We start from the raw sequence: 25068 nt of genomic DNA, 5'->3' as shown, positions 1-25068 counted from the left end.
CCCACGGCTCTACGTAATTTTTATCCCCTTTTAAACCATCGTAAAACCCGTTGACGGCCTGCTTCACGAGTTCGTTGCCTTGCGAGAATGAGGCTTCATTCTCGAATGTGGTGTCATCCTCGAATGCCTGGGCACTATAATCCCACATATCATCCATAGGTATGTACTCAGCCATTATTTAGTATTAAAACTTATATATTTCATTTATATAACAATGTATGGTAGAAAACTAGATCCTTTCAGAAGATCAAGAGAGCCTCTAGTCGTCAGAGCCGTGCGCCAGTTGGTGACCATCACCAACAATCCCAGCAAGATAGACCAGAATCAAACGCTGCTGGTTAGATTCCCAAAACTTGGCGAGAATGCCCTCATTGTACCAGGCACGGTTCGACTGGCGTTCAACCTCACGTTGACCTCCACCAACGACAAACGCGAGCTAGTGCGGAACGTAGGTCGAGCCATCATCAAGAAAACCACCATCAAGATCAGCGGCAACGAAGTGCTGAGCATTGATGACAGCGACGTCTTTCACTGCTACGGGGACCTCTGGAAAAGCGAGGGAGAACGCGTCAATGACGTGTATCAAGGTATCGGCAAATCGACCCGGTTGCGCATGGGGTACGGCTTCACGCAAGACCAGCTAGACAAGATATCGGACGGTGAAAAGGCCATCGCCCACGCGTACGGAAACAGGTGCCGTTTTACCAGGCCGCGCTGGGTGATAGGCTTGAATACGAGCTAACGTTTAACGACTACAGCAAAGTAGTGAGTACGCCGAACGGCGATGAGGCCAGTTACACCATTGACAACATCTCTCTGGAGTTCGACATGGTTACTAGCCCGGAGCTGGCCAGGCAGGTTCGAAGCCAGTACTCGGGGAAGATGGCTATCCTGTACGACCGCATACTGAGGCATAGATCAGTCGTGCGTGATAAGAGCGACACTGTGTGGAATATCAACCTGAACGTGCCGGCGCGATCGATGAAAGGCATCCTGGTCGTCCCCGTGGAGGATTACGAGCCGTTCCGGAGGGACAGCGAGAAGTTTTTCAACCCCGAGATTGAAAAGGTGGAAGTGACCATCGAGGGCGTACCCAACCAGCTGTTCAGTCATGGTATGAGGCCATACCAGCAGTGGGATGAGATAACAAAGCTACCGGCCATCAAACAACACCCATACATAACCAAAGACCTTGACCTATCTTCAGTGCAGATCGGTGAATACCTGACCACCAAGTACACCCTATGGTTGGACATGCGATCCACGGATGACGATAAACTGCACGGTAGCGGTCGCCGCATAGACAACGGCAGTGAGGGGATAACTATCCAGATTACCAAGAAGGCTCAATCCGCAGGCAAGTTGAAATTTTATCTGTACGTTATTATGGGCGCGCAACTTAATATAGACAATGGGAGATTCGTGCAAGCCATCTACTGATGGCGGCAAGCCATCTAGTAGGCCACTGCCAACTGATTTACCCCGCGACCCACACTGCGCCATAGTGTGCAGGCAGACTGGTTGTGGGAAGACCGTTTTCGTGCTGGATATGTTTGAGGGTTACTACAAGGATGTGTTCGACAACATCGTTATCATGTGCCCTACTCTGAGCATGAATAAAACGTACACAGAAAGACCTTGGGTGATGACGGACCCGGACGTACACAAAATCGACCCGGGAACACGTCTGCAGGACTGGTTGAAAGCTCTTCACGAGAAATTTAAAGGGGAGTCGACGTTGTTCATACTAGATGACTGCAGCTCTAATCGTGAGATAACAAAAAAGAGAGACATGCTATCGTACCTGGCCTTCTCTGGCCGACACGCAAATCACAGCGTCTGGGTGCTAACGCAGAAGTTCAACTCGGTCTTGAAAGACCTCAGGGAGCAGACGCGATGGGTGGCCTTATTTCACTGCAAGGACAGGGATTCGTTCGAGGAGTGTTTGAGAGAGAACGATGTGATGAGCAAACATGATAAGGAACGTGTGAAGAAACAGCTCGCTGAAACTAAACACGCTAAGCTCGTGCTCAAGACCGACCAACCCGTGGCTTATAGGGTGTTTTAGCTCAGCAATGCTTAGCAAAGCTTAGCAAATGCTTTGCAAAGCTTAGTAAATGCTAAGTAAATGCTTAGCAAAGCTAAGCAAAGCTAAGCAATACTTAGCTCTTAGCGTTTAGCACTTATCAGTTATAGTTATAGCTATGGTATTTGAAGTGTTTGTCGTGTGCAACTTAACCTTCATTTCTCTGTGTTTGGCCTATATCGTATATTATATAGTTAAAACTAAAACTTACTTATCACATTATAAGATGGAGTGTGATGAACTGCTTGAACAATTGTTGGTGCCAGTGGACGATGACAAGCGAGAGAAACTGGTGGCGTTGCCTGTTGGTGGCAAAGCCAAACATTACTTTGGAGACTACACTCTCGATAAAATTCACAAAATGTCAGCCGAAGAAATCGATAAGCTGCACGCTAGATACGAGTCCCGGCTCGGGGTAGAGGTGACAAAGACAATAGGATCGGCTTTGACCCAGATATACACTGGTATTGCGTCATACTTTCTTACCATGCCCCCGGAGCTCCGACTTTACCCGTGGGAAGACCTCGAGAAAGACCCTTTTATCGAACACGCCTTGAGCTCTATCAGCTGCGAGCTGTACCACAAATATGGTATGTTGTTAGCCCCGGTGACGGAGAGGAAAAATAATAATAATAGTATAGATGGATGCTGCACAGGAGGAGACACCAACTTTGGGGGAAACCCCACCCCAGACCCCTTCAGAGGTGACCCCACAACTGGAGGTGAACCCTCCCGAGGTGAACCCATGGTTGGGGGAACCCACAGTCACCAGGCAGAAGAATCCTAAGAGAGTAGCTGCCGGTACAAAACGGTGGTATTGTTGGTTGTAGGCGTAACTGCTGCCTTGGCTATCTCATGGTTATATACACGACACAGTGAGGAAAACCCTCCCGGGGAGAAACCCCCACAATTAGAGGTCGACCCACTTATCATGTTATAATTTAATATTTTTATATCATATACATAATGTCTGAGGGGAAAACGTTCGTCAACGATGCATACCACGCCACAGTGGTCGCCAGTCTAGCTGTAGGATACGCTCGGTTGACCAAAATGGTGCCTAAACAACCAACTATCAAGCTAGATTTCCACCTGCAGGATATGGGTATGCTCATAATGAACCTTGCACGATGTCGACGACACAGCGAGAGAATACTACCTATTAACTGGTAAACGGTTGCAACCACTCAATAAACCCACACTCGCTCAGTACTACACACCATCCAAGGGGCAAATGGGCTGTGAACTGGTCTTCGTAGCGCTGGGTATAGCAGCGACTGCGTTGGTTGCGAAACAATTAGACTAAGTACTCATATAAGTATGCTAAACATGAGACCTGCTCCATACCGATGCGAATACATACTTATGGGGAAGAAAGAAGCCTGTGGTAGGAGATGCAGGACTCAGGGGTACTGTTGGTTCCACATGGGAAGCCCTAACTACGCATGTTCTGTGTGTGGTATAGGGGTTAAAGGGCACTACTGCCTATGTAAAGCTCACGGGGCGAACGTAGTCAGACATCATCTCATCTACGAGAATAAAAAGGCCTACATAAAAGAACGTAGGCGACTTCTCAAGATAGCAGTGTAAGGCTGGAGGAGTTACCTCCCTTTGGCAGTGGCCCAATTAGAGATTATACACACCTACGTATAGCTATGTTTGTGGAAATTGAGTCCAGGGAAGGTTGCCTGAGAAGTTGGCAGATGGATGTGGGGAAAAGTATAGATATCAATGTCCTCAAACCCATGATTGTTAGTGAACTATATAAGGGGTGCTCGTTTACAATCATGGTAAAAGTAGGGTTTGATGTGTCATGGGCAGGACACACTTGGAATTACTTTGATGGGGGGCGAGTAGATGTGCATGGGGAGATAGATATACTTGTTGACGACTCTTTGCAAGTAATACAAAACACCCTACTATGCTGCGCATGTTCCGGGTGGGTCGAGGGAATAATCGATAAGGTGTATCTAGATTTTTTACCTTTACGGCGGCCCAATTAGAGATTGATCTTCTTAGGTGTGTACGCAACTATGACTACTGTTGGTGAACTTAAGCGGATCGCGATGCAGAGAGGTGTTATCGGTTATTCTCGAATGAGGAAGCCAGCCTTGTTGAGATTACTTAACATACAAGCCCCTCCTACGGTAAAACAATTAAAAGTCTAAGCAAAACAGCTTGGGCTCACGGGTTATTCAAACCTGGGGAGAGCCGGGTTAATCGCATTGTTATCACATGCCCCCGTAGCGCAACCTCCCACTGTAAAACAATTAAAAGCCGAGGTATGCAATTTGGGTTTAGGTGGGTATTCCCGTATGAGGAAACCACAGCTTGTAGAACTATTACGGCAGAATAGAGCTATTGACCTACAGTTTGTGTGCACTGAGCGCGCTGTAGGCAACTATTTGAGAGGCTGGCGCATGCATGTTGATAGGAACATAGACATCACAGATATCAAGCCTCTGATAGTTGATAAGGTCAACCAGGAACTAAACAGTCTGGGAAGTATCAAATTTCAGATCACAGTGAAAATGTCACTCGATAAGCAAGTGGGGGAAGGGGTCACTAAGTACGTTCAGCCTTACTTCAGAGGTAGGCAACAGGTCGTGACCCATATGGAGACCATTGACGCATCAATCGATACCAGTTTTCAGCAGATACGAGAATACCTAGAATGCTACACACACTTGGGGTCCGGATGGGCTATAGATAAAATCGATAATGTCTATCTAGACATAGCTAACTACGTGCTGTTCAGAGGCGGGTCATACCTAGACTTGCCCCCCTACTATAGGAAAAAACATGCCATGGTCAACGTCAAGAATAGAGGAAAAGATTGCCTGAGGGTAGCTATCAGGTCAGCCTTGTTTCCAGCTGACACTCATTCAGACAGGCTTTCTAGCTATCCCTAAGACGATGGGCTCAACTGGGATGGTATAGATGAACCCACCCCCATATCCCAGATAACTAAAATAGAAAAACAGAATAATCTAGCTATAAATGTCTTTGGGCACGAAGGTAACACAACAATAGTGTACAGAGTCAGCCCATCGTTGGGGAAACCCCAACTGGGGGGACAGGGGGGGACAGGGGGGTACCCCCCCTCGAGTTATCAATATATTCATGATTCAGCGAGGTGACAAGTACCACTACGCGTGGATAAAACACTTTAGCAGGCTGTTGTATGACCAATTGGCACACAGAGAAAAGACCCACTTCTGCGAATGGTGCCTACATGGCTTCACACGAGCTGATTTATTAGAATCCCACTGGGAGGATTGCCAAGGTGTGGGGCAGACGGCTATACGAGTCGACATGCCTAAGAAAGGTCATAATATCCTAAAATTCGGTAACCACAAGAACCAAATGTCAGTCTTATATCATATACGCCGACTTTGAAGCCTTGGTCAAACCTGTTGAGGCTGCCGCCGGCGGGGCTGTTGGGGATATCCCCACAGGCGGGGTTGTTTGGGGTACCCCAACCACACAGAAAACACAAGAGCATGAAGCCTGTGGGTTTGGATACGTGGTTGTCCGATGTGATGGGGAAACGAAAGCTCCGGTATTGTATAGGGGTCCTGACGCGGCTGAAAGGTTTCTAAAGTGTTTGCGGGAGGAAGAAAAAATTATTAGGAAAGCACTGTATAGAGTCACTCCCATGGGTATGACCCAAGCCGACAGGCAAGCTCACGCCTGTAGCACTAACTGCAACGTGTGTGACTCACCACTTAACGGTGATTCGGTGAGAGATCACTGCCACGTAACCGGTAAGTATAGAGGCGCCGCTCACAGCGCGTGTAACCTCAAGCTTAGAATCATCCCTAAGACAATAAACATCCCCGTGGTCTTTCACAACTTGAGAGGGTATGACTCTCACTTAATCATGCAGGCCATCGCGAAAATCGATGGCAATATAACGTGCATCCCCAACAACATGGAGAGATACATTTCCTTCAGCTTAAACGGCCTTAGGTTCATCGACTCGGTTCAGTTCCTCCTGTCGTCACTCGACAGTCTGGTCAAGGCCAACGATACCTTCCCTATTACCGATCGATACACAGACGCCAAGACTAGACCCCTGCTTATGAGGAAGGGTGTGTACCCCTATGAGAACATGGATGGTTGGGCCAAGTTCGCCGAGACCAGACTACCCCCCATCAGAGAATTTTACAGCAATCTGACAGACTCGGCAATATCCCAACACGATTACTCACACGCTATTAATGTATGGAATAAACTGGGTTGTAAGAATCTGGGTGACTACCACGACCTGTACTTGAGGACAGATGTACTGCTGTTAGCCGACGTATTTGAGACGTTTAGGCGGACATGTTTCAAGCAGTATAAACTTGACCCCGCATGGTATTACACCAGCCCAGGTCTGTCGTGGGATGCCTTGCTTAAAAAGACCGGAGTTAAGTTCGAATTGCTTACAGATTATGACATGACACTATTCATTGAGAAAGGCTTGCGAGGCGGGATCTCCATGGCAACCAAACGATACGCGAAAGCAAATAATCAATACGTGAAGGGCTACGACCCTAGCAAGCCAACCAATCACATTCTCTACCTCTACGCCTACAACCTGCATGGCTGGGCTATGAGCCAGTATCTACCCACAGGGGGATCTGAATGGGCGTCACATGAGATCGGCCGGGTATCGTCCGATTTCGATATTATGAGCATCGCACCAGATTCTAACAAAGGTTATATCCTCAAGGTTGACTTGGAATACCCCAAGGCATTACACACATCACAAAACAGCTACCCCCTGGCCCCCGAACGTATGAGGGTTAACCCAGACTGGATGTCTGAGTACCAACATAACTTGTTAGGTGGGCGGGTGGCAGATGTTGAAAAACTCGTGCCCAACTTAATGAATAAGACCAAGTACATCGTTCACTATCGCAACCTACAGCTGTACTTGTCGTTGGGTATGAGGCTGACCAAAATACACAGGGTGCTCGTGTTCAACCAGAGCCCATGGATGGAGCCCTACATCAGAATGAACACAGACCTCCGAAAGCTTACCACCAGTGACTTTGAGAAAAATCTCTATAAGCTCATGAACAACTCGGTGTTTGGTAAGACTATGGAGAACGTTAGAAAACGTGTGACCGTGAAGCTGGTTCGGTCGAATGAGAAAGACAAGCTCAGGAGACTGATAGCCAGTCCGGCATTCAACCGTAGCAAGATATTCACCGATGACCTAGTTGCCCTACACATGAAGAAAAGCCACATAAAATTCAACCGGCCTGTTTACGTGGGGATGAGCATCCTCGATTTATCCAAACACCTGATGTACAACTTTCACTACAACAAGCTTAAGAAACAGTATGACGACAGGTGTGAAGTGCTGTACACTGACACGGATTCCCTGCTGATGGAGATTCGAACCGAGGACGTGTACGAGGACATGAAAAAACACCTCGATTTGTACGACACAAGCGACTACCCCAAGGACCATGCCATACACAGCACGGTAAATAAAAAGGTCCTAGGTAAGATGAAGGACGAGTGTGCTGGCACGCCCATAGCCGAGTACATAGGTTTGAGGCCTAAGATGTACTCCATACTGAAAGCCGACAATGGTGAGATCCGGAAGGCTAAGGGTGTTAAGAAGTACGTGGTTAAACAACACATCAAACACACCCGGGGAAAAGATCGACTGAATTGGTCGTGAGGTTACCCAAGGTGGTGTCGGCAATCAACCATGAAGCCACTCGTCTCACCGGCAAGAAACCGGCAGACGCTATCAAACTAAAATCAATAGTGGCAGAGTCGGCTGTTCCATTGCTTGGGAAGGAGAAACAGATACCAGATAGGGCCCTAGTTAGGTATCTATACCAGCCGGGGGAACACGAGGGTGATAGCCGTAAGCGAGCCACCGATCCTATATGGTCAGTCAAAACTTACAACATAGATAAGGTGGACATGAAAGCAGATGAGCCTAACTTGTACTACTTGAGGGATGGGCCAGGTAGAGGGTTTGTTAGAGCGGAATTATTGATCGTAACGCACGGCACAATGTTACCTCCGGTCAACACGGAATAGTGGCACGTGGAGTGATGATGCAATCCCAGGATAAACCCGTTACACCAACACACTTCAGCCAAGTCCCCGGTAGCTCAGTCGGTTAAGTGGTGCGGATAATATTTGGCGTCCGTATCCCGCTGACGTCTCAAACTTTTTATAGTAGGGGGTAATGATAGCTGGATCAAGGGTCCGACCAAAGCCTTATTTCACAAATAAGGCTTTGCAGAGGCTTTTGTTGGACCTGGTCCGAAACCCCCATTGTATATACTACTCTGGGCGATAGTTCTTAAAGACATTTGGTTCCAGTGATGGCTTCTTTAAAAGAGGTGTTATTAGTGCTACCTCAGTGAAGATGATACCTGGCACTGACTAAGTGACTGGTTCACTATGGATGTAATAGTTGGTATGACGGCCTGTGGGCTGTTTTTAATAAGCCATATTGGACAAGGATCGAGAGAACACAATTTAGTTGGACTTTTTGCAATTAAAATACTCATCTCTTTCTTAGTGGTTGGTGCATTGCACGTCAAGTGAGTATGTACAGATATGACTGTCTCCTCATGAGCTGCATTGAATGCACATTCGTCGAATGATGTACTCAAGATGTTTCTGATGTTGAGAATCTTGTCCGTGAAGAAACCGATGAAGGAAGAGGCTAACTTCTCAGTTGATGAATGAGAAGGAAGTGTTTGTTGTTTGTTCTTGAAGAACAACTGGTTTCCAACCTGGAAAACTTCTTTTTGATTTTTTGTCTCATTCAGTTTGGATGTGAAGTAATTTCTTTTTGAATCTTCAATTAGTTTGTTCACTTTGTTGCGTTGTTCAGCATGTATCTGACTATCAATGGTCAGCTGTGTTTTACTCATTTTCCTCTCCAGTTTCCGTCGTTTTTTCTTGGCTGATCTAATGTCGCCATTGTACCAGGAGATAGAAGGCAGCAATACCCTCAACATCCTCAAAACAGCGAGACGAAGAAGTCCATTAGCTCCCACGTGTTGCCACATCGATAGTGGCCAAGGGGATAAGTGCTCCATGATTCTATCAGTGTGGGTGTCACACACCGATAGACCAGAATACGAAAGACTGGTTTACGAGCTTTGGATACCCAATCAAATACCAGTGCTTTCCTTGACAGCACATGCGAGGAATTACAACTAAATGGAACAAATGTTAAGCTGAAGAACAATTGATTGACAGTGGAAAAATTTCTGGTCTAAAGGTCCGGGGTTTTAATAACTCAGTAACGACTGATTTACCCCCAGTTTACACACGGAATATCATGCCAGCAAACAGGAATCATATTCTTACCCCAAACACTTGGCTCAAGAACTTATACCATTGAGTGATGTGAAAGTGGGTCTGTCAATAGGCTATAACTGTCCACGAGTGCTCACCCAAGTGAATGTCGATGACCCGTAGGGACAAAAAACAGACCTAGGATTGGGAATAGTTGGTACTATTAAACATAAAGAGATTGATGATTGCAGACCAGTAGGTATTAGTCATTGTGTCATGACATCGGTCATCCCCAGCGACTTGTGTCCATTCATCCCATCAAAGTGAGTGAGTTAATATTTAACGTCTCATCGGCAATATCTCAGCCATCATCCCATCAAAGCAGCTACAAAGTAGGTTTGAGAGAGATTTGGACTATGCAAGCGAATATGAGTCGTTCATGAGCAACCTCATCAAAAATGAACATGCTGAACGTGTGCCAGTATATGATGTACGGCGTAACTGGTGTGTACCACATCATGGTGTGTACCATAAGAAAAGCAGAAACTGTGAGTTGTGTTCGATTGCGGTGCCAAGCATCAGGGCATCTCATTGAACAATCACTTGTTGAGGGCCCTGAGATGACTAATACACTGATTGGCGTCTTGTGTAGGTTTCGCTTGGAAGGTTATTCAGTACAGTGTGACTTTGAGCAGATGTTTTGTCAATTCAGTGTGGTAGAGAAGCACAGACACTATCTTAGGTTCCTCTGGTGGGACAATGGTGACCTCAAGGATGAGCCTGCTGATTATAGAATGATAGTTCATCTGTTTGGGGCACATCATCCCTTGGTTGTGCAAACTATGGACTTAAGCAGGTATCCAGGGACTATGAGGCTCAGTATGGCTCGGCTGCGGCTAACTTTGTACGCAATGATTTCTACATCGACAACAGATTAACATCTGTACCTACAGTGAGTGAGGCAATAGAACTTAGAGACCAGAAATTGACCTAGTGCAAGACACTTTGCCACTCGAATGTACACTTGGTGTGAGCTGGTGTGTAAAATCTGACATGTTTCAGTTCAGAATAACTCTCAAGAACCAGCCTCTAGTCAGACGCAGTGTGTTATCAACCATTAACTCCATTTACGACCCTCTATGTTTCATTGCTCCAGTGATCTTAGTTGGCAAACAGATTATGCAAGAAACTTGCATGGATCAATTGGATTGGGACAGTCCGTTACCCGCTGCTTTACGCACCAGATGGGAGAAGTGACAGAGTGAATTATTTTACTTGGAGAAGCTGGAAATTCAAAGATGCTATAAGTCCCCACAGTTAGATGAAGTCACAAGAACTACAGCATTTTGGTGATGCAAGTATGACAGGCTACGGCCAGTGCACCTATCTCAGAAGCATAGATGTTGATGACAACATTCATTGTGCCTTTGTCATTGGAAAGGCAAGAGTGTCCACTCAAGTCAGTGACAGTCCCACGCCTTGAACTTACAGCGGCGGTTGTGTCCATTAGAATCAGTCAGTTTCTGTAAAAGGAACTTCATTTTGAGAATAATAATGAAGGTTTCTGGTCTGATCGTAAAGCTGTATTAGAATACATTGCAAATGACTCTGTACGCTATCATTTGTGGCAAATCGGATTTGACAGATCAGGGATCATTCTGGTCCTTACCAGTGGAAACATGTCAAGGGCATAGATAATCCCTGTGCATAAGGGCTTGCATAAGTCATCCATGGCTCAACGACCAAAATTCCTGTCGGACGAAACACTGCCTTTGGAAACTGAAGACTCCGAAGTGAAAAAGATGAAAACTTTAGCGTCCACAGTTAATGGAAGACTTGAATTGTGTCGCTTGAACCATTGCTCAAAATGGAACAAAGCGAAAAAAGCTGTTGCTAATTGCTTAAGACTCAAACAGAAACTTATGCAGTTACTCTGCTTGAAAACTTCAAGTGAGGACAATGACATGAACACCAAATTCAAGAGAGAATCTGTGATTGGTTCACTGACTGTGCATGATATGCACAGGGCTGAATTTGAAATAATTAGACTCGTACAAGCAGAATCATTTCCAGATGAGATGAGAACCCTGGGTGAGAGAAACAAATCTGGAATCTGTGATGACTCGCCTGCGTATGAGAGACAGTACTGTGTGAAAAAAAGAGAACTCTTAAACGTGTGAAAGGAAAAAGCTTACTACATAAACTTGATCCGTATGTGGATTCAGATGGTCTTCTCTGTGTTGGAGGAAGAATTCAACAGAGAAGCCTCTCAGATAACTCGAAACATCCAATAATCCTTCCCAAACGTCATCATATCACTCAACTGATCATTGGGCACTGTCATGAGATGGTTTCACACCAGGGGCGTGGCATCATCACTAATGAGATACACTCACATGGCTTCTGGGTCATTGGTTGTTCATTATCTGTGGCCTTTTACAAAGTGTGTAAAATGCAGGAAAAATCATTCAGGAGCAGAAAATGTCAAATCTGCCAAGTGATAGGATAGCTGAGGCGCACCCATTTTCTTATTGTGGCTTGGATATGTTCGGCCCATTTTTCGTGAAGGAGGGACGTAAGGAATTCAAGCGTTACGGGCCTTTTTTCACGTGCCTTGTATGTCATGCTATACATATTGAAGTCACAAACTCTATGTCTACGGACTCCTTCATCAGTGCATTGAGAAGGTTCGTTGCTGTAAGAGGCCCCATTAGACAACAAAGAAGTGATAAGGGCACCAACTTTGTAGGAGCTAGAAATGAGTTGTATGACTCCGAATCAGTCAAAGGCTTCCTACTGAACAAGGACTGCGACTTAATACCCTTTGTTATGAATCCACCCTGTGCTAGCCACATGGGTGGAGCATGGGAGAGACAAATCTGTACTGTGAGGAATGTGCTCTCTAGCTGGATGGATCAAGTCGGCAAGCAACTGAATGATGAATGTTTGAGAAGGTTAATGGCAGGAGTGATGGCCATAGTGAACAGTCGACCATTGACCGTAGAGAATCTCTATGAACCCAATTCACCTAAACCATTGACACAAAATCATCTTCTGACCACAAAGACTAGCATCATTTTGCCACAACCTGCCATTTTCAGGAAGGGGACATCTATTCTCGCAAACAGTGGCAACGTGTCCAGCATTGTGTTAATGAATTCTGGTACAGATGGAGAGTTCATTCAGAATTTACAAGTTCGTCAGTAGTGGTTGCGACCTCGTAGGACACTCCATAATGGTGATATCATTCTTATAAAGCATGAACGTCTATCTCGCAATCAATCGAAGATTGTCCGTGTTTGTGATACTTACCTTGGTAAGGACAATCTTGTTTGTCGAGTGAAGGTAGCTGTAGGTGACCGAGACCCCACCTCTGATGGGAAAGAACTGGACCAGTTACTTACCCGGAGAGACCAATCCAAAAATTGGTTCTTTTGTTGGAATGCGGTGATGAAAACAATGTAGATCATGCAGAGTGAACTGTGTTTTATTTCAGGTTCATGGACTGTGTTTAATAATAATGTGTGTACTAATAATACTTGTGCTGAACTTGACTGGAGATGAACATTTTCAACTGTTTACTAGTTTAGCTTTAGAATTACTTGTTGTTCTGAGAATGATCTGAGATTCACAGCATAATATAGTTAGTTGAATATAACTGTTGTACTTATGAGCGATGTGATAAGTATTTGTATGATTGTAAACGATAGGAAATTAGAGGTCCTAATTTGGTGGGAGTGGAATGGAAATTTAGATTTTTATTAATATTTTGGTTAGCGGCGAGCGTTGACATTTTTCTCTGATTATCTCCTTTGCATTACTTCTGGTCCGTCTGTGCATCTCGTGAGGACGTGAGTGAGAAATCAGGTATGTGAGTTCTATTGTAAGACAATATTGCTTGGATGACAACATCGTTTTTACGTATCTAACGAAATTCGGAGATGTCATAAACATTCAGCACCGACCAGAAACAACTTGTGAGTACACTGGCATTATATATGCGACAAAACAGTTTATGATATTCAGGGGCTTCATCTGCTGGGACCCTTGGTTAGACACAGCAACTGTCCACTGACTGACACCATCTTCCCAGACTGTTGCTAATGTAATTCAACTTCGAAATTACGCAATCAATTATGTTAATTTTGAATTGACTTGCTGACCTCTTCTCTCACAAGCAATCACGTTCATGGAGTATGACCTCCTATCCTCTTGTATAGGAGCAAGATTCGAAGCTTTCCTCTGCCACTTTCCTTGACTGTTAATAATGGCTACGAGGCTTATGGCAAGATAAAATGGACATTGGTGGAACTGGTACAGGACTTGAAACAGAGAGTGTGCCAGCTGTGCCACCTTCCATCTCAGTGGACAGTTTGCAAGAACTGGATAGCTGGAACTGAAGACAAATATCCTTAGATTTGTAGCCTGTTGGTAATTGGGGGAAAGCTCAGGAAGACCTAAATCTTAACTATCATTTTAAATGGCACCTACCAGTCTAATGTAGTACTGATTTACATTGGTATAGAACATTGTTTTAGATGGCACATTCTAGTCTGTTGTAACACTCATTAACATTCATGTATTCGGTTAAACACGTTATTTTAAGTGACACCTCTCAGCCTGATGTAATGCACATTTATGTATTTGGTCAAAGCAATTTAATTGGGAAAGTTCAATAGCATTGACTGAATCTAGAAATTGGGGTAGTTAAAATATTATGATTGTAGGATGTTTGACCTGAATTTGGCAGGTGGAACCAAAATGATCATGGCCACTATTTTGTTAGTTGTCCTAGTTACAGGTGTTAGAGTTAACAACGGCCACTGTCAAACTGTTCCATAGGTCTTTGTTTTGTGTAAAAAGCCAGGCAAATGGAAATATCTGAGGACAGTATGTGTATTATTTCCAAACGTAAATGACAAACCAGTCTTATTGATTAGAACTATGAGCTACACCATCCTGGAGTCAACGAGTAGTGAGGTTACCGATGCACAAGAGTATAACACTCAGAAACCGTCTGTTACTGAACATTTGGTCTTTACACTCATGTTAATTAAACATTATTTAACATCTGGCCAAAAAGCAATATATCTGATGTATTGGAGATATTATTGATCTTACGCCATACATTTCTTCTGTGATTGACAAAATTGGAAAGTCAACAACAACTGTGGAAATGGATTTGCTATGCATATTTCTATATATGTCACCTCTGTTTATCAGTTTATGCTGTTGGGGAGAGATCACCATCTGCATCAGTTCAGTTCTCATAAGACACCTGGAACAGGGAATATATACATGTGTTATCCGACCTGCTGTTCAACCTGCAAGGAGGCAAAAGAAGTCCTCATATGGGTTAGAAAAGGTTTCGTCAAAATTGCATTCTATTTCCACATGTCTCCACCAGATGCCCCAGTGATCACCTCAATCCCCAGCAACAAGGTTGTGACAGAGAACACCAGTCCCAACATCGACTGTAGCAGTAACATCACACCAGGCAACCCTTCAACAACAAGCTACAGGTGGACAGGTCCAGGTGGTTACAGCAAGGATGGGGCTGTACTTGACAGACCTGTCACCAGGACTCAGGGAGGAGATTACATCTGTACTGCCTCCAACACTGCAGGACTGTCAGCCACAGCTCAGGTCAACATCAATGTGCAGTGTGAGTATATCTTATGTGTTAGAATATTCAAATCAAACCATCCTGTGAATGATGGTAACACAGCTGACTACAAGCTCATAATGTCGGATTTGTTACCAAACATGGTCATCAAAATTTTTATCCATAGATCATAAAATGTGAAAAGAATATTCAGATTTGGGATTCGAATCCCAAATATGAAAAATGATACTCAGATTCGGGAATCAAATACCAAAACCCATGTTAAATAACATCACATTTGAGGTGTCTTTCAGTGGCATTTAGAAGTTGTACATTGATGTCCAAGATATTTTTTAGGAGATAAACTGACGCCGTCGGTTCCAAATGAATTCCCGTGCTTCAAATACTCAATAACATCCGGAAATTCGCCAACACATGATGTTTATCGACATTGTAAACACAAAAGTAAACCAAAAGGTCCACGCACGTTTTTTGTGTCTGCTCTCATTGACATCAAGTACGGGTACAGCAGTGAAATGGCATCAGCCGGACGTTTCGGCTGTCTCCCATGGTAGCATCTGGAACTGCTCATTTGTGACGTCATTCGTACTTTACGTCACAATATGATTTTAATGACGTCATCACAGCTGACGCATAACAATACAATGGTGTGAGTGATGTTTGTATGTATTAATACGTAGAGAATTTCCGGGAATCAAATACCATTTGATCACGTTTTTCAACCAATCAGATTAAACAACACAGTGACTTTTGGTTTACAATATGGATTAAACTTCTTTGTAATTTCTCTCACAACGTTTCGAGACCATTCCAGGTCCCTTCATCAGGTGAACTGGCTGTTAGGACAATGACGTCGTCACTATGACGTTATGAGTTATGACGTCACAATGCAAGTGACATCACAGTACACTAGGGAGAGTACTGTATAAGTGGGTTTGCAGAGTTAATTACATAATGATGAAAATTCATGCTAAATAATAGAGTTGAAAGTTGAATTGTCAAGACACGACAACGGCTAATTACACAAAAGTTACTTGAAAGCAGGCTTTCCAAAAAAAGAATAGTAGACTCGTTTTTCTTTTATCTAAAGTTCATCAAAAGTTCATCAAAAGTTAATCAAGAGGTCCCACGCACTTGGCAGGTATACACCTTGATCACGATTCATTACTGGTTTATGTCTCCTTATCTCCACAGCCTCATGTAGTTTTCTCCGACGCCAGTCGTTATTTCTCGAAAGCACCCTGATATCATTCCACATGATTACATGACTTGGGTTATTTGCCTTGTGCTCCGATATAAATGGACAAAATGATAAGTCAGCTATATCGGAGCACAACATTTGTTGTAGACGACCCGCAAGTCATACACAGTACGACGGCTGCATCCCATTGCTCTTGCGACGTCAATAACTGATCTTCCCGCTTGCAACATGCCAACGGCACGTTCACGTTGCACATTTGACAATCGTGGCATTTCAAGTACCGTTAGAACTGTGGTTTAAAAGTGTTTTTTCAATTCTTGAGGCCAATGCAAACACATGCATATGAAGAAAACGTCGATGCGAAGATCACGTCATTTGCACGAAGAATGGATGGGTTTGAGTAGGTTTTGCTAACGTTTTTCTAGAGTCGACAGATAGGGATCCCATTTCGGATACATAGATGTATCATCAGAGAAAAATTATTCATTATTTTTCAAAATACATTTGTGAAGTTTCTTTTTTGACTGAGTATAAATCAGATTCGGGATTTGAATGCCGAATTTGAACAAAAAAATTCAGATTCGGGATTCGATTCCCCAATGCCTGATCCGAATCTGTTTCTAACAGAAAATTGAGATTGGGGATTCGAATTCCCAATCCCTAATCCGAACTTCATGCTGCTTCTTTAACCCATCTGTCCAGCAGAGTTGTAATCAAAATCCAACTCAGCAATCTTAAGCTTATTGTGTGTAATGAAATATATGTGGACCTTTGCATATGTGTTAGTACACATATGTATGATGAATTTCCCCTTCATGTCGAACAATATAGACACCGGGACAAAAGTTAAGCAACACCCCATGTTTTTCTGTGTGATCACTTTGGAAATTGTGGGAAATTTTAATTATTTTTAAAAACAAAAAAGAAACGTGTGTTTGATAGCAAATGACAAAAGCAAGCTGTGACAGACTGACTTTTATTGATTTGAAATGCATACACTGAAAACATGAAACTTTGCTGAATGGTTCATTTTAACAGACAAATTAACATTAAAATTTTCCTCAATGCAGATAATTTAGGCATGGCACTGACCATATTTGGTGCCAGAAATGTTAAGTCTCCATTTGAAAGTTATTTTAAACAAAGAAAACTTAATATCGTAAGTAGAACATTAATGTCTGCTTGGACCCTCCGTCTCAAGCTGTGTATAATTCTTTGAATGCGCCTCTGAGGCAACCTGTTCCATTCTGCATGAAGTGCTGCTTCCAGCTGAGCCAGATTCTGTACTGGGGTTTCACGGTTCCTGATTTTCCTACCATAGTAAGTCCCAAACGTGCTCGATCGGGTTCAGATCCGGACCAAAAGCTGGCCAAGACAGGGTGGTGATGTCTTCTTGTCTCAATAACTCGGATACCGCTCTGGCTCTGTGTGGTTAATGTAATTAACTAGGTTTGTAATGATGGGAAGACGAACCACTATCCAAGCTTCCTGTTACGTACCTGTATACCTTGAATATGGAGTTGTTTACCATTCACGTTTGTTGGTTGATATGTTTTGTTTTTCAGATGACATCACACAGTGATAGTCTGGTATAGCTTTGTCAAACTATTGGTGTTACGAGTTATTCATGGTTTAATTTACTCATATGTATACTCACTTGGAGTCTGGAACGCGATGAAAATGTGTATCGTATGTTAGGATTAACAATTGTAATATCTTACAAAAACTGAGTGAGGTCTAGTATCATTTGTCAAACTATTATCGCTACGCTAATATATTTCTTGAATTAACATAGCAAAGATTTGTTATTTTCACACTCCATTTCTGATTAAGAAACTGGTCATATTTGATGTACAGGTTATTTTCGCTCATAGGCAGTAGTTTATAATCTTCCAGTTCATGAACAGTTGCTGGTAATTTCCCGCCATGTTGGTATGTTTTTTGTGAGTGAAATATATCAAGGCTACAGCTTCCTGTCTCCAACCGGAGAAAATGAACGAGGAATTCAAGTACTGTCACACGTCCCATTCTACCAGAGGCCATTACATTCTACCAGAGGCCAGTGACAACCGGCCTTATTTGACATTCCCCAGAAATAGGTCAATGAACTATATTCAGCAATTTTTCTGGAATCCCAGCACCCCAAGGACTCTCAAGGAGACAGTACCAAGAACTGTACACTATCAATGTTGCAAATCCCAGTGCTATGCCAAGTGCAGAAGCAGTAGAAAATGACAATCAAACGAATATATCTACCTTACTGACCAATGTACAGAAGTTACAACAACAAGTAGCCAACTTGGCAGAGAAAGTTGAAAATAGACATACCAACCTGTCACAAGACATACAACCTATGCAAGACTATATGCACATTCATCAGGACAGTGTTTCAGAAATACGTTTGCCTCAGACAGGGAATACACAGTATTCAGCCAGACTCGCCCCTGACGACACCTTGTCAACAAGAGGGAACCTCCCAAACCAGATCAGCAACAACACCCAACTGAGTGTTTCCGATGTGGAAATCATGTCGCCAGCGCTTAAGAAACCGATCTGGGAGGATAAGGATATCAATTTAGCTCTTCTAATGATCCCTGATGAAATGTCTACAGCAGCACACTCGTTTGCCGTTCGTGACACATACATGATGCTCAAGTCCCAGATCTCCAGTGGATCGGCGTTCTGTGTCGTGTCCCACAAGTCAAAGTGGGGAGAATTATGGAGTATGATGGACTCTGTTGTCAATAAGAAGATAGTCACCAAAAGGAAGCTACTTAGTGTGCTAGGTCACTTGAACTTCGCCATGCAAATTATACGCCCAAGGCGTTCCATTATCAGCTATTTGCTGAAGTTAACTCATTCAGTGCCAGAGTTGTATCACCATGTGTGTCTGAACAAAGAATGTTGTTTCGACTTGAACATGTGGAGAACGTTTCTCAGCCAGTGGAACGGAAAATCTTTCTTTTTTAACGAAGGGATAGCTTCTCCTGATTTTGAACTGTTTACCGATGCTGCTACATCGGTTGGATCTCGGTGCTTACTTCCAAAGACAATGGTGTTCAAAGAAGTTGCCAACTAGACTGTTTGACGTAGCAGGAAGTAACATGTCTATAGCCTTGTCATCGTTGTTGAGTCAACTGTGGCCTTCACGGAGCATCTGTTTTGTGTGTGACAATATGTCAACTGTTAAAATTTTGAATAAGGGAAGATTTTATCGTAAGGAATGCATCTACTCAGCTACCAGGTTGTGACAATCTTACAGCTGAAGCATCGTCTCGATTACAGATAGAGAAGTTCCAGCAACTGGCTCCCGAAGCACAACCATGCCCAACACCTTGCCTGCATATGGACGAATTGACAATGCCACCGACACAGGGCGAGATCACCTGTGGACACAATTCCTCTCTCCACACATAAGAACTTTATATAACTCAGGCCTAAGAGCGTTTTTGATGTTTATGAGTATGTAAGATGTAATGTGGTATCCTTACCCTATATCAGTGAACAAGTATTACTAATATTTGTGTCACACTGCCATTACAAGCTGAGATTGACTTACTCTATGACAAGAGGGTATCTTAGTGATGTCAGATTTGCGCAGCATCGTCATGGAGTCAACAATCCATGGTGCAACAAGACTTGTTGCGTTTGGAGACAATAATGAGTTATTGAAGAAAATGTCAGGTGTTAAATTGGAACCACGTCTACTAGTGAAAGCAGCGTTCTGTACAAAAACCAGTACAACCACTTCGACCCACGCCAGCATTTGTCGATGGACAATATTGTCTTTTTTGAGGGGTAATTCCAAATTCAACTTAAAACTAAAGGCTTAAAAAACTGACATATTCCGGAGAGATGTGAAGCTTATCGTACATGCAGTTCAACATGTGCGTTGCCTGGTTCGTGCATGTTATACAAAGGAAGATAGCTGGTGCCAAAGCTAAAGATGCTCTCCTTGTCATGACTGATGGTACTGCTTTTACAAGAGCAGTATTTGTAAAAAGCCTAAAATCATACTTACCGCTGCAGGATTGAATAACCGACAGTTTAATGGTCATTCCTCCCACATTGGGGCTGCCACATCTGCAGTGGCAGCGCATGTTCCAGATCACCTCATCAAAACTATGACGGTGGTCCTCAGACACATACTTGAGATACTTTCGTACTTCAGACAGTGCCATTGAGAAAGCTCACAATGCCAGGTGTGGTGTACCTAGTGTCTAGTCAGTTGTTGGTCTTCCCATTTTCATGTATCTTGTACTGTGTCATCCTGGCATGCACAGGTAGTTTTTGTTATCCAATAGGGTTGTACATGTGTGTTTATATAGGTCTGTTTATGGTATACTGTTCATGTTGTGGGTATTCTCAGTAATAACAAGGTTATTCCTGATCATTGTGGCAGCCAAATATCCTTAAACATCCAGGGTATATTTTCCCCCATCATTCATGGTTTCAACTAGCTAAATGGCGGGTCTAAGTAAGAAGGTCTCACAATACAGCTACTTATCTCAGGAGTTATCAGGTATTACCATGATAACTGGTTGCACACCAGCCTGGGGTTAGTATGACTGATGTTTAGTCTAGAGTATGTTTGAACCCATGCTTGGGTAGTAGTATGTGCAATATAACCTAATGCTGGGGTTGTCAAGGACTGATGCTCAGTCTACAGTATGTTTGAACCCATGCTTGGGTAGTAGTATGTGCAGTATAACCTAATGCTGGGGTTGTCAAGGACTGATGCTCAGTCCAGAGTATGTTTGAACCCATGCTTGGGTAGTAGTATGTGCAATATAACCTCATGCTGGGGTTGTCAAGGACTGATGCTCAGTCTAGAGTATGTTTGAACCCATGCTTGGGTAGTAGTATGTGCAATATAACCTCATGCTGGGGTTGTCAAGGACTGATGCTCAGTCCAAGTTTTCAGATCCAGGTTGATGCTCAACCATACTAAATTTAGTAGTTCGCACCCAAGACTGTGACAAATAAAGGTTGATGCTCAACCACAGTGTTTTAGGTTGGTACCAGTAAGTATTAGCATGTAGTGATGAGTATTAGCATGGGAATCCCCCAATGCCAAACACCATGTATCTTGTCATTCATCATGTTCATCCCTTTCGTTAAAGGTCACATAAACCCTAGGGGGTACAAATACATAAATCACTAACTGGCATCGTTATAAATGAAACCCCGTCATTAAAACTACTCATTTCGACCTTTAATTGACTTAAATCGACTTTTTTGACAACAGTGCACAATTCTCACCCGCGAACGAAATTTCAACCAATCAGAGCGGCGCGCCTCTGTGACGTCATATGAGGAATAGCTTTGAGGGCCGATGCAGAATTCATCTACATTTTAGGGGTTAAATTATTTTGTTTACAGGCTTGTATAAACCTGAAATCGTGACAATTGTTGTGGAAAATGAAAGCTATATGTTCTCACAATCTACTGTCATTTAATTTCGTCTCCTGCTTTGCCTAGTTTCCGAGTTACAACTTGTTTTCATAGACGATTCTGTCAAAATCGATTGGTGTCGTTAGGCCCTATTTGTATAATGACTGATCCAAATTGATCCCATTTCTGTGTTTTTTTACCTCGATATTTAATCATGTCATGTAAAAATCTGTTTGTATTCTCAAAACAGTGTCGGCCCATACGTTTTCACATGCAATACAGCAATTAATACTCCCTTGTTGTAACCCGTCTTAGGTGGTATAAACCTACACATGTTATTTGTCATCATTCACTTGATGGTCAGTTAATGAATTTATAACAGGTATAATTAGTGGTAACACCACTTAGATAACCCGACAAAGGTTCCCATTTGGCATTTCTTGTGTCTGGACTAAATACTCAACAGTATAAACATCGATCAAAGGATTAACCCATACTTTTATCTTACACAGCGGATTTGTCAAAAGGTAGTGTTTATGTATGTACATTTACTAATCAATACTAAATACACTCTGTCGTGTCTGTGTCTGCGTAAAACAACTTCCTTCTTTCAAAGGATTAACCGCCAAGACATTGATTCTCATTATTGGCTAACTAAATTACTTTTTGTAAAGAATGGCGGAGATTATGCCATTAGTTCCCAGGTATGCTATCTTGGGTGACCAATGCGACTATATACCAATGTGAAATACCTGAAACGATATATCACTTTTCGTGAACATGTATTAGACTGTTAAAAGACACATCATTTGGAACAGCTGCAGGTGAATGGCATACGGCTCGTTTTTGTGAATATTGATGGATACATTCCCCGAACAAAGTAATAGCCTGACATCATTACAACTACCTGTTTTAGTTTTAATAATTGCATTTTGTTTTTATTCATTTGTCGCAGCATTCCACAGAATCCATGATTTCGTCGTGAAGTAATGAGACAGACAACATACACTAGGGCGTGTGTGCGAATTATGATTTAAAATGTCTAGATATTCAAGTTATAAGTAAAGGCAGATCGCCTGATAATAAACTAATTAGGATTATAAGACCAAATAGAAAGACGCACCTTGACTAGTATCTACATACTGGTGAGTGGACATTAACCATGGGAATGTAGCAAGATATTTATTGCGCAGTATGTCACTTCGACCCCCACCTCGCTTCCGAGGAAGAAATCGTTATGTTATAAGTTGTGTCATGCAAAATCCGTTTGGTTATGATTCCAATACATATTTAACTACGAGTAGAAAGTAGTCTTGATTTTCTAACTTGATGAAAACAAACTATAATCTCATTAATTCTAACAGATTTTTTTATTTTTAAAATGGCGGCGCTCCTGTCGGGAACATCCGCCAGTCTGAGGATAAATGGTATTTAGGTTTGTTTTCACCGAGTTATAAAATCAAAACTACTTTCTACTGGTAGTAAAATATGTATTTTATTGATGGCCAATAGGATTTTGCATGACATAGCGGTATAACATAACAATTTCTCTCGTGTGGCAGCGAGGTGGGTGTCAATATAATACTACTTACAATATTATTGTTACTTCGACCACAACCTCACTTCCGAGGAAGAAATCGTTATGTTACAAGTTGTGTCATAGAAAATCTTTATGGTCATCAATCATATGCATATTTTACTACAACTAGTAAGTAGTTTTGATTCTTTAACTTCCGTGAAGCGATCTGAACACAAGTAAGATATCGTTTCAGGCTTCCACAACGCTCGCTTCGCACTCACAAACATAACTCATTTAGCACGAACTGCGGGATCCTGTGGAAATCTGTGCATGGGGACACCATCGCCCGACCCCTAGGAGCAATTGACGACAAAGCAACGATTCGGCATGTCGTCGTTGATGTCGAGAAATCCTCAAAATGATGAGCGTGCTAGACATTTTCTATACAACTAACTGAAAATCGTTCCTCATATGACGTCACTGCAGTGCTCTGGCGACAGAGTTACGTAACCTGTCTGTGGTTTCGTTGGCGGGCGAGAGGGAAGCAGGCGACTTTTTGGCCACTTTTAATCGCTCGGTATTAATTAACCACAAGTTTTTAAAGAATAAATTTGGTGTTCCGCATAAGACTAACCACAAATCTTTCATATGTAATGGTTAAAAGAGTAACAAAAAACAAAGTTTAGTGGTTCTTTAAGGTATTATAAATGAGCGTAATATCTGGACCTATGCGTATGTGTATGTACACAACTGTATGATAAATTTCCCCTTAATGTCGAGCAATGTAGAACATGATCCGGCTTCTAGTATCTACTTTTTTCACCATTTGGTAACGTTTTCTCTGTTAAAGGCCTTTTCAAGTCATTCATTGTTATGGAAGACAATCATAGAATTCTCTCACTATGACACATTTCTTGTCAATATGTTCTGCTTGATGTATCAAAGGACATTTTTAAGTTCATTGTGCTATTGGTAATGAATATATCCATTGGAACATGAAAAATATCAGAGAACATATACCTGAAGTGGACATTCCTTGATGGATATATTAACATGATTTGGTAAATATCTGCTCTTTCCAACATATTTTGTTAATACTGATTAACTGAAATATGCACATGCATAAACATTTTAAGGTTTCAAATTTTTCATTATTGATCCTGATTAGATTGTAACTGATTGTTAGTAGGAATTTAAATGAAACAGTTATTTCTTGGTGAAGATCCACTGACCTTTCCTATAGGGGAACAAGTTATCAGTTTCTTAGGTACAATGAAGAGGCAGTTGTGTGTGGTCAGGTTTAGAAAATGTAACATCAAGTAATGTACCGACGACCAAATAGAACTTACACATCTTTGTAGTTGCAGGCCAGTCAGCTATTGTTGAAATAATGAAACTAAAAGTTAATGTGACTCGCATGGTTGCAGGCAATTAGATAATGCTTAATTAAGTGTGTTGATAGTTGTTCCTGCATTCTGATAAGGAAATTTGTTAATACATGAATATTCCAAGGGAATGTGTAACATTGAGCCACGCCCATCAAAACGGACTACTTTCATAACTCTGATAGAGTCAGTCTTTTCTCTTTCTGTTCACCTCCTTCATTACTTGGTTATCGGGCCAAGTAATGCTAGAGTGTCATGAAGTGAGATCCTATCGACCACTGTCACTCCAAAACATCTGCCTCTCACAAAGACTGCCCTACATCACAGTCTTCATTAGTCCCATTAGTGTCTTCCAGTTGTCCAGAAACAAATATTTAAATATTTCGACGACTGACAATGCCACCACAGACAGATTGTATACAATTCTTGCAAATACATCCCTCTTAAACTTGATAACCTATTTTCTTGAAGCTTGTTTCTCAGTCCTTTGGTTCAGCCTGAATGAAAATTTTAATGTTTTAAGGATTTGAGTTGTCTTTCTTTCTAGCGGCCTTCAAAGCTCTTCCAGATCGGATTTGAGCACTT

At 42.6% G+C, this 25068-nt stretch overlaps 1 protein-coding gene across 1 annotated transcript in view; it reads left to right on the top strand.

Moving 5' to 3' along the window:
• The window catches only part of LOC124267900 (hemicentin-1-like), a gene marked incomplete at its 5' end in the record, with an annotated part of 127718 nt that overhangs the window by 40004 nt on the left and 62646 nt on the right, over positions 1 to 25068 (top strand). Inside the window, one exon of the mRNA XM_046702886.1 lies at positions 14766 to 15023. Coding sequence (XP_046558842.1) covers positions 14766 to 15023 — 258 coding nt within the window. The remainder of the gene's footprint in view (positions 1 to 14765; positions 15024 to 25068) is intronic.

The sequence above is a fragment of the Haliotis rubra genome, unplaced genomic scaffold, assembly GCF_003918875.1.
Source record: "Haliotis rubra isolate DU_JTF1 unplaced genomic scaffold, ASM391887v1 Scf1346, whole genome shotgun sequence".
In the NCBI taxonomy this organism is placed as follows: domain Eukaryota; kingdom Metazoa; phylum Mollusca; class Gastropoda; order Lepetellida; family Haliotidae; genus Haliotis; species Haliotis rubra.
The sequence above is the reverse complement of the archived record's forward strand: the minus strand, read 5'-3'. Positions and strand labels throughout refer to the sequence as shown.